This window comes from Lygodium microphyllum, chromosome 27 (assembly GCF_053477565.2).
Source record: "Lygodium microphyllum isolate KBCC chromosome 27, Lygodium_microphyllum_v1.1.10, whole genome shotgun sequence".
NCBI classification, from domain to species: Eukaryota; Viridiplantae; Streptophyta; class Polypodiopsida; order Schizaeales; family Lygodiaceae; genus Lygodium; species Lygodium microphyllum.
This window is the reverse complement of record NC_141161.1, coordinates 109553168-109563887: the sequence shown is the minus strand read 5'-3', so window position 1 is coordinate 109563887 and position 10720 is coordinate 109553168. Positions and strand designations below refer to the sequence as shown.

General features: G+C 38.8%; 1 protein-coding gene across 1 annotated transcript; it reads left to right on the top strand.

Annotated features, from left to right (window-relative positions):
• The first annotated feature begins 699 nt into the window (after positions 1-699).
• Positions 700-4357, top strand: LOC148012703 (uncharacterized). Its single transcript, XM_087669316.1, has 4 exons — positions 700-855; positions 957-1221; positions 2678-2962; positions 3458-4357. Exons 2-4 carry the CDS (start codon positions 963-965, stop codon positions 3973-3975), a joined length of 1062 nt encoding a protein of 353 aa, XP_087525442.1. The 5' UTR covers positions 700-855; positions 957-962; the 3' UTR covers positions 3976-4357.
• Positions 4358-10720: the final 6363 nt, after the last annotated feature.

Here is a 10720-nt window from a genome sequence, read left to right as displayed (position 1 = left end):
ATGTGACTACGGCTGATCTTTAATAAGAAGAGAACAAAGTTCCACAAAAGATGCCTTGTTAATGATGGTACATATCCCATATACTCTCAAATGATATAGGCAATGTGGACATATGTGGCCCATCTCCCCACAAATATAACATTGTGGAGGCTACCTCAAGTAACCTCTTCCACACACTTGGCCTTTGTTATTATTCCTTTGCCAATTAATTATTAATTAACCATCTTTAATAAGAATAGAACAAAGTCCCATATCATTGTTAGTTAACCATCTCCCATATCTATTCAGGGACGTGCTACATAGCCTATGCCTCCGTGGCCCCATCGTTTAGTTTAATTGTCAGCATCGCAGGGCGTCGGGACGTTCTGGCGTCAGGACAGGATGTCGAAATCGTCGCAACAGACAATCTGCATTTTAAAAGCTGGGTCCATGTGCTTTCATCAAGTTTTACTGTCCTTTTACATCAAACCAATTACATGCTTTCTCTTAATTATGCAGGAAGACGACTCTAGAATCTTGATAAGGGCCCTCTTCCATTCAGTGCTTTCATCAAATAATAAAGAAATACAAATGTCGTACTCTGCGCTTATTTTTGGAGACAATGCATATCCATTCGTGTTTTTACGGGGCGAATAAGCACATGCTCTTACTACCGGCGCTTTACGTGACTGTAGTAAATAATGATATGCTCATTGCTCATGTTTACCGGCTCTCTCTCCCTCTCTCTCAGAATAGCTATATATATACCCCCCCTGCCTGTACAAGCACAAAACATTGTGGGTTGATACACTAGTCTCCTTTGCAGCATAAACCAGCTGGTAGAACCGCAACCAACCTCCTAACGTCTCCGTTAGTGTAAGTCAGTGCATATCGTGTAATTGTGATCACAACATAATTAGCATATCGTGTATTTGTGATCACAAGATAATTAGCATATTCTTCGACTGTGCATGCAGGTGAACATGTCGCTGTATCAGACACCCGTGTCTGTGATCGGGGGGCAGGGTGGCTACTCGTTTTCTTACGACCAGAGCAGGAATGGGAAGATCATGAGGAGGATCGGAGTGTGGGCGGGCGAGTGGCAACTGCGAGGCATCCGGATCTGGATGTCGGGCACCGACAACCCAGTCACCTACGGCACGGCCACGGGCTCTTACAAGGAGTACACGTTCGCAGATGGAGAGCGCATCACCAGATTGTCCTTGTGGGGCAATGGTGCAGGTAAATATAGCACTAATAATCATCATCATCGCGATCAGAGTAGCATCAGTAGTGTTAGAAGTACTGCAAAAGGATTAGAATTCATCAAGATTGAAGGTGCTCGTATTTGCTCCCAAGCACACTTTCCATGGATATTGCATGGGTGTCTTACATAGCCATGCATGTTACTATTAGTAAATCTATAGGAGAAATTTTGAACCCATGTTTGCGAGGCAGCAAGTCTATCAGTTAATGTAATTGCCATTGAGGCTTCTATAATGTTATCTTCTGATGAAGTCCTCTTTGATATCTACCTTAATGTGCTTGCTAGTTGTTCCTTTTGTCATCCATAAATATATTTTCTTTTGCAACCTCCCTTCAAAAGCAACTCAATTAGTTCCTTTAATGGGCTACTATCCCTCATGTACATAATACCACGTAGGTATCTCCTATAGAAACTTTCATTCTGAATTATGTTAGTTGGGACATGACATAATACCACATAGGTATCTCCTATAGAAACTTTCATTCTTAATTATGTTAGTTGGGACAAGAGATACAAGCATTGGCAACAAACAATTGCTCTTGGCAACAATTATACACACTTGCACTACTTAATCGTAATCTACAATTCAAACTTTTGAAAAGCTCATGATCCATTTGTCTTGTGGATGTTTTCAACACCCTTGAGTTGTGGTGATTCATATGCTTAAATAGCATGTCAAGTGTAGTGCCTAATACAAACCATAACAATCCAAAAGGGTTGCAATGATCCTAACAAAACCAAAACTACTACTCCAAAGCTAAGCAACTTTACCAAAGGAATTTGCATGGACAAATACTTCCACATTTTTAGACTATTTAAAAATCATTTAAAGGATTTATCAAATATTCAACTTGTAATAGCACAAAGCATATAGTACATCATCGCTTTGGTAACATTTAGCTAGTTAGTGCGTGCATAGTTGTCCTATAGTTCATTTTACTACTTTAGAGTTGGATCCAATTATGAACTTATGAGTTGAAAATGATAAGATATTAAAAATGCAATCAATAAGTTGTGCATAAAATTAATTTTAAAAAAATTGAATCATCCTTTGATTGCTATTATGGATCAAAAGGCTTAGCTTGTATAGATTTTTGCACTGGAAATGATATCATTCAAGCTATATTTAGCTCATATTTAAGAATAAAAATTTGGTGTTAATTTGAAAAGGACTTTCTCACTTATACATACATAAACATACATGCATATGTTTACCATATACATATATGTTTGTACAAATAAGTATACATGGATATATACATGTGTGTATATGTGTGTGTCTATGCATGTGTGTGTGCGTGCGTGTGTGCATGTGTGTGTGTGTGTGTGTACGCGTGTGCATGCGCATTCATGTGTGTATCTATGTTTATATACTTGTACTTATGTTATATACATTAGTTCTAAACACTAACAATGGTCTAAATTTTCCAGGTACACGTTCAGGAGGCGTTAGATTCTTCACCACGACAGGAGGCGAGTTTTTCCATTACATGACATCTTGGGGATTAAAGCAAGAGTACCCAATTGATGTGGCATCCGGTCTCTGTGTGGGTATTGTAGGAAGAGCTAATGTTGACATTGATGCATTGGGGTTCTATTTCTTAAAGTCCATAGCATCTGCTCGCATGATCAATGTAAGCTATCCTACCTTGGACTTAGAGACTGCTGGAATTGTTCCTGTCACACTTGATTCATATAGTGACTCCAATAATGCAGGTACCCCACATTACTCATGAAATTAAGTTTAAGCAAAATTGTAGTCAAATATTTAAATGAAAAATTGTGCAAGTGTATATACAAAATTTGTGTTAGGGTCTCACCTCCTTAGTGATTTGAATAGTGTGATTGCATACTACTCAATCAAGCAAGTCACTACCTGGTAGGTCACTATTGTTGATCACTGTAAAGGATGATACTAGTGATGAATAGTGCATGTTGGATATCCTTCTCCCTCTAGACTTGTTAGTGATAAGGGTAGACCTAATTAGTGTTGTAGGAGCATACATATGTTGTCATCTGAGCTACAGAGTGGTAATTTGACCTTGTAAATATGGGACTAAAAGACCTTGACTTTGAAACTATATGGTTGTCTGTACAGCATACGTCGCCATACTGTTTTGTAGGACACCTTGTAGTAAATATGGGCGTCAAATTACCTACACTTATATTTCTACACTGACATGGCTGTATATGCGCGTATGATGAGTACAGGCTCTATTTCCAAGGATTGGACATTCGCTGGGAGCCGACAAGTGACGATCTCATCGTCATGGACGGTCACTACGGGGATCGAGTATCATGCCAGTATAACTGTGCAAGCAGGGATCCCCCTTGTTGCGGAAGTGTCAGGAGAGTTTGGATGGTCGGTGAGCGTCTCAGGAAGCTACACGACCACTCACGAGGAGACTCGAACCCTCAGCTGGAACCAATCCGGAACCCTTCAGCCGGGTCAGTGGATCTCCATCCAAGCCACCACCCGGAGAGGAAACATCACACTACCCTACCAGGCAACCATGGAGATCACCCTCCAGTCAGGCCAAGTGTTTTCATACCCCATCTCGTCTATGTATTCTGGCGTGGATTATACTAGTGTCCAAATAACCAATACCGGAACTAGAGCAGCAGATGAGGTCGACGATCAAGCCGCTGATCCAGGCGTCGCCACTACTCTAAGTACTAAGCAGCCTGATAAAGAAGTCAACGAGTCCAAACTCCTCTATACCACCTGAATAATTCGCTACTCGTGATATTCCAAGAGATAATGTCGGTCTGGTCCCCATGCACGAAAATAATTTTCTCTTTCTCAGCTGTTTCTAGGAGTGGTCATACTTCTTGTTTTCCCTTCACATGTTATCATGGACCGACCTTCACTAACGTATATGCAACTCGATAGCCTCTCGTTAAATAATATATCGCAGCTTCCCCTACTTCTATCATGGGCTTCATCTACAGTTCTCCTTGTATCATGTGGTTTTTAGTAGTATGCGGTGACATAACCTAATCACGCATGTAAAGTCATAGGACCTATCTTATGCACATGGAAATGGGCGTCTTCTCTTGGATGCAAACTTCAAAGCCTTCTATCAATGTGAATTAAACTTTTCGTATTCACACCCACCTTTCAAAACTATCGATGAATGAGAAATGAAAGTGTGATAACTAGATAGTCAATTGAGAAACTTTTGGAAGGAGTTGAAGAGTCCTTTCCAAGAAAGGGTGCTCTTATCGATCGTCATGGTTCTAGGTACTTTGAATGGGAATTTGTGTGGAGAAAAATTTATACACTACACTAGAACCTATTCTATACCGAGTTGAAGTTCGAAAATTTCCCATCCTCTCTAGTCCATAGCTAATTTTTGAGTTTGACTGGAATGCTTATTCAATATTTCAGTGCTAGATCTTGGCGTTAAGGGAGGCATACATCGAAATATTTACTAATAAAAATGTATTTTTTGAATTAGGTAGTACCGAAGCTACATTCCCAAAGAAGGGATAGCTTTTATATGCATCTAGCCTAAAGTGGACATAATGAGGATGTTAGGAAACAAAGCAACTTGATACAATCATTGAAATACTCTCCATTGAATTTGTACCCAAACTCTAAGTAGATAAAGAAATATAAATTTAATATTTATGATATCCAAGTATATTCTTATGTCCAAATCAATGTCATCACAGTAGAGGGTTAGTCCACAATGGATTGCCAACTATGCTAAAAAGTTCATGCTCCCTTTACATATTTTTGTGTAAATAAACAATAGGAAACATGCTGGTTTGCACTTTTACAACTTATACCAAATATGTGGTCTCCATAATTGTCATGTGGATGGAAATCTTGCATTATGGCCTTGCTAAGGTAATCTCCAAACTATGTTATCATGGTGGCCCACCTGTAGACACAAATTGTTGTTTTCATATAGTTCACGCAAGTGATTAACTATGTCTTGTAAGGGGTGTGTGTGTGTGTGTTCCTCACATAATCTCTTATCTACCCAATGCTACAATAAGAAAGAGATACTCATTATTACAAATCTTGAATGGAATATGAAATTCAAGTATATAAGTACATAATAGGCAACTATCTCTCCTCCTTATGCCCATAGCCTCTCCACAAGTCTTGTAATCCCATGGCATGCCATACACTCTATCTCGAGTGCTTGGTCACCAAACAACCAATGTACTCATTGTAGAAAAATAGTGATATACAATAAACATTAAAGAGAATGAATAGAGCATTGAATGCCTAATTACATCCAAGCTTAAAATATAAATGAATTAGAGGATAATATAAGTTTACAAATTCTACTTTGAAGGAGACCCATCCATTGCTCCTTAGATATACTCATAAACTAACACTCTTGTGCATGCCACCTTTTTCTATTACTTACACATACTAGGATTTTCCTTTAAGTCATTCTTGACCTTCTTTCACTTGTCTTAATGAAGCTTGTTAAGATGGCTTGATTTTGGCCTTTGCATGTATGGCAGTTTCTTTACATTTATATAATTCCATAAACCTTCGGTCTTTAATAAGATGTAATTAAGAACCTTGTTTTTTAACTTCATTTTTCTGAATGCATATAATTTTGTTGGCCTAGGATGGATATATTACACAAGTTGATAAGGGGGAGCGATCAAGAAGGTGAATGAGCAACATGAGAAGACACATGATCTTCTAAGCCCTAGCTTTTGAAAATATGATAACAAGGGTCATGTGCCTTTAATACATTTATGTTTTTTAGGACTATATTGGGGGTTTCATATACCCTTACCAGACTACTTTGATTCCAAGGCAAAATGGAGTACCTAATGCACCATTTTCATGCATTGCACTACATGAGGCCGAATGTGGTTATACATAGTCAATCCACACACATCTACATGAGAGTTCACATCCTTATTAATCATTTACAAATATATTGTAGACAAAATCTGGATAATTTGCCTATCAATATGAATTTCAAGTAGAGAGATTAAGGTCCATGAAGGGCTACAATAATTTATTTGAATGATTCATAACTTCATGATATTTGTAAGTGGAACATTGGATGGAGGGAAAGAGAACCTTTTTAATGAGTTCAGTGAATTTTTGAGGTCTCATGGAACAAAGAGACAATTTACTTTAAAGTATATCCCACAACAAAATGGGATTGTAGAAAGAAAAAATAAGCATATTCTAAAAGTTGCATGGCTAAAAAGAATAATGTTCATGTGCCACATGAGCTTTAAAAGAAGCTTGATCCAAATGCTTAAAATATATGCTCCTTAGAGAAAAAAGAATATTGCTACAATAATCATGTCATAGGTGAGTTCAGAGTAAGCATGGATGTTATTTTTTATGAGATGAGTAGTTGGTATGCACTTAAAGGTGATGCATTGGATGATGATCATCATCATGATAGTTATATGCAGATAGAAAATTAAGAATCATAGAGCCTTAGTGGACTAGAAACATCATTTGATACTATATTTATAGTTAGCCCTTGGTTTAGGAGACGACTGAGTAGTCCCACATCTTTAGTGTATCTACTAGTGTTGTAGGTAAAGACAAAGAGACCAAGAAAGTGTCAAATGGTAATAATGCATCTACTAGTCATTTGGGATTTGATGGAGATTTCAGTTGTTTGGAGAGTTCGGATGATGAGCTTGGTATTCCACGTGTATAGAGAGCACTTATTGACTCCCAATGTAAAAAATATGGAACCCCCTTGATCTTTAGTTTATAGATATGTGTGCGAATGTTTGGATGATCAATGGTGAGAAGTTTAGCAAATAGGGAAAATTTTAAGAGAAAACCCTAGTTTTGAGCTATTTTTTGATGAATTTAGGTCAAAATATGTAAATTTTTATATATATAGGCTATTTTTTTAGTTTTGAAGCCTAAAAAATTGGCTCAGTGAGACCAAGAAAACATTCAAAAAATATCATTTGGGATAAAATTTGCCCCTAAAATTTCCCCTGTTTGCTCGCCTAGTATCAAATTTTTCTCACAAGAATCCATGGAAAATACATGAAAGAGTCTTTGTATTCTTCAATGATAAAGAAAGTTTGATAGGTGCAAAAGGCTCAAACAGAATGGAAAAGAGGAAAGGAATTACCCTTTAGTGATGAAACCCTACTTTTCAATATTTTCTACTTATGATCATGATTATTTTCCAATCTTAATGATAATTAATGAGTCAAAAAAATTGGGCAATATTAGTGTTAGGTATAAAAATGATGCTACTTAACCAATTAGAGCATCAATAGAGCATTGGAATTAGTGGGTAGGATAGGTAAATGTAAGCGAAAGGCTATATATGCTATCCAATACAGTGCCTCTTAATCCATCTTCTAGCAAGTGGGTAAGCTTAAAAAATGGATGGAAAGAGAGATTGAAAAGAGAAGATTCAAGTAAATCTCTTAATGACTGGTGAAAAGTAGTTATGGAACACCAATCGATCAATTCTCATATTCCAAGGAATCTAAATCTCCAATGCTTGATGTGGTGATACTCCCTAACAAAAATTAACCTCTAGTTTGATGAAGTCCCCAATTTTTTAAGTGCTCTTGAGTGCCATATGCTATCCATTGTTGTCCATAATAGAAGTAGGATCCAAATCTTGACGAGATGAACCAATGTTGGTGAATTTAGTACTTTGAGGCCTTAATCACACTAGATGCAAGTAAATGCTAGAAGCTCCATCAAATTAAAAAGAATATGTGAGATTCTTATCTTGCATTGATGTCCATACTCTTCAAGGGAAGTATAGTGCTCCCATCCATGAAAGATTGCTTTAATCTCTACCCAGTAATGGTTGGCAAGAATAGAGATGCACTCTTTGAAGCTTTATGAGTAAAAGCCCCTTCAAATCTTCAAGAAATTAAAGTTTTTAGTAAGAGACAATAGTTTCCCTTGTTAGAATGATGGAAAGGGAGAGGCATAATGCTCATGGGTAGATAATTCAATAAGATAATCCTCTAGGATGAGCATAAAACTCACTAACAATAAGAAACCCTTGTTAGAATGACAATAGAGATTTATATTTAAATTTTATTTGAAAAATACTATTATTGCCTTGTAATTTTGCCTCTAACTTGAAGTTTCTTGATGAAGATGAAGAATAATTTCTTAAAGTAGTCCATAGAAGTTCCAATGTCAAGAAATCCTTGAAATGTCTTCAATTTCAATAATTATTATTGTTCTTCCAAATTGTCAAAGCCTTTGAAGTGGTAAGATCTTTAGTTTGAGTAATCAAGCATGGAAGGGGAATAATAGAGCTTCTTGTTAGAGCATTTTAGCTCCCTTATGAGCAAAAAGTAGTCATTGATGATGTAGTAGAGAACCAGATCTCATCCCTATATCAAGCATAAATAGTGCTAAAGACTCTTCCACTCCTCATCCTTGTATCAAGTGCAACACTACAAGATATAGACCTTATAGCGACGTTTAAAGCGATGAAAATACAAACAAAAAAATTTTCCCCCGTCGTCGCAAAAAGTGTCGTTATTGATGACGCCATAGAATCGTCGCTATATGCGTCGCAAATAGCGCATATAGTGACGCATATAGCGACGGTTACAGAGAATTTGCGACACTGATAGCGACGACAATAGCGACGCGTGCAGTAAATTTGCGACGCAAATAGCAACGGTAACAGAGAAAAAAAAAATTTTGTGTGTGCTGTATGAGAGCCATACAAAATAGTTTCTGCACTGCTGCATACAAAGCGTTTGCAAACAAAAAGAATGTATACTGAAATCATAAAACTGATAGATGAAATAAATACATGATATCGCATAAAATGCGATTGGTACAATCATAAAACAATATCACTAATACATAGAAAATGTCTACATAGATTGGGCGACTAAAAACTAAAGGTATGTGAGCTCTAAGGATCCAAGGGTGAGCTACAAATCGTCGTCCCCCGAAAGCTCTTCCCGCTGTAAAGGAGCATCAAACGGATTCTGTAGAAAAAGAAACAACATATCAATCCACCATACAATAATGCATTCAAATATCTCATGGTAACTACAGACAAGAAAGATGAGTGACTTACTGGGCCGCCGCGTCTATACAATCGGTCGATCAATGATCTGAGACCGTGCCTCTCTGCATATCGAGTCTCAAGGCCTTGCGGATCCCGATTTGTAATGGAGTGCTGCAAAGAAAACAAAATGCTAACTGTTAGAAACATGATTGTCAGTACAAAGAATATCTCAAAAAAACAAATAAGCAAAACAAAAGAGAAACTTACAAAGTCCTCCAAATATGTCCTGTGGCTGCCACTCCCAAGATGATGTACCGATCCGGCCTCGATTCGTGCCCTCGCCGCCTCCTGCTGCTGACTCCAACATCCTGGCGAATTTGTAGCCTCCTCCCTCAGTCGGCGCCAGTCGTCTGCATCTAACCACTCGGGCTTTGGAGCCCCACTCTTGATTGCCTTGCGTGCGTCGAATCGTCTATGTGACATGTATGCATGCATGCAATCCATCATCCAGCCCGTAGAGAATCTATCCACTGCGGCTGGCACCGGGAACTCCTCGTGCAAGGATGCTACTATGTACTCCTTGCTCCCCTCCGGTATGTTCCTCCAATGATCCAGGACGTTGTGCCGAAAAACTTGTTGGCACAACTTCCTCATGCGAGCCATCACTCTCCTCCCCTCATCATTCATGATGATGGCTCCTGACCTACCATCCACTAGGTATCCATAATCCCTAGGAGTGTGCCTTGTATGGGCCCTCTCCCATCTCCGACCACGCTCTTGGGCATATCCAGGAGACCCCTGAACATCCGGTGTACCGACGGGGGTATCCTCTCCCGGAGTGCCACTCAAAGGGGTGCCACCAAAAGGAGTGCCACCAAAAGGCGTGACATCTGCCGATGGCTGCGCAAAAGCCGAAGTAACTGGAGTGGACGTCCCCACAGGTATGACAAATCCTGGAGGTGACCGAGCTCCAGCTAAACGACGAGACAGAGACACCGCATCCGTGTCTCCACAGCAGCACCCCCCTGATCCTCCTGCAGTCGCAGTCCCTCCCTCTGGCCCAAGTCGCGAGCGTCGAGATCGTCTGCTCGAAGCTGAAGCATCTGATCGCGCTGAAGCTGATCTAGCAGAGCGCCCTGACGAAGAACGAGACAGCTCCTGATCTGCTATCTCTCTGAATATCGCGAGCTGATCTGGAGACATACGTGCCATCATCTCCTGAAACTCCTCATCGCTCATCCCTCGACTCATCCTGAAAATGTAGATACCTGCACAGATAAAAAATAATCTTAGAATAATCAATTTAAACTGTACAAAGAACATTAATATAAATCATTTTTGAAAAATCCCTCTTAAAATGCATATCTTATCTACCTTTATGGAAGATCTAAACAACGAATTGAGTAATACAATTCTCCAAGAATGAAGTATTCTATGGTCCCATGTTAATCTCCTGACACAACTCTGCATACACTGGAAGGTTGATAGACATTTCACTACA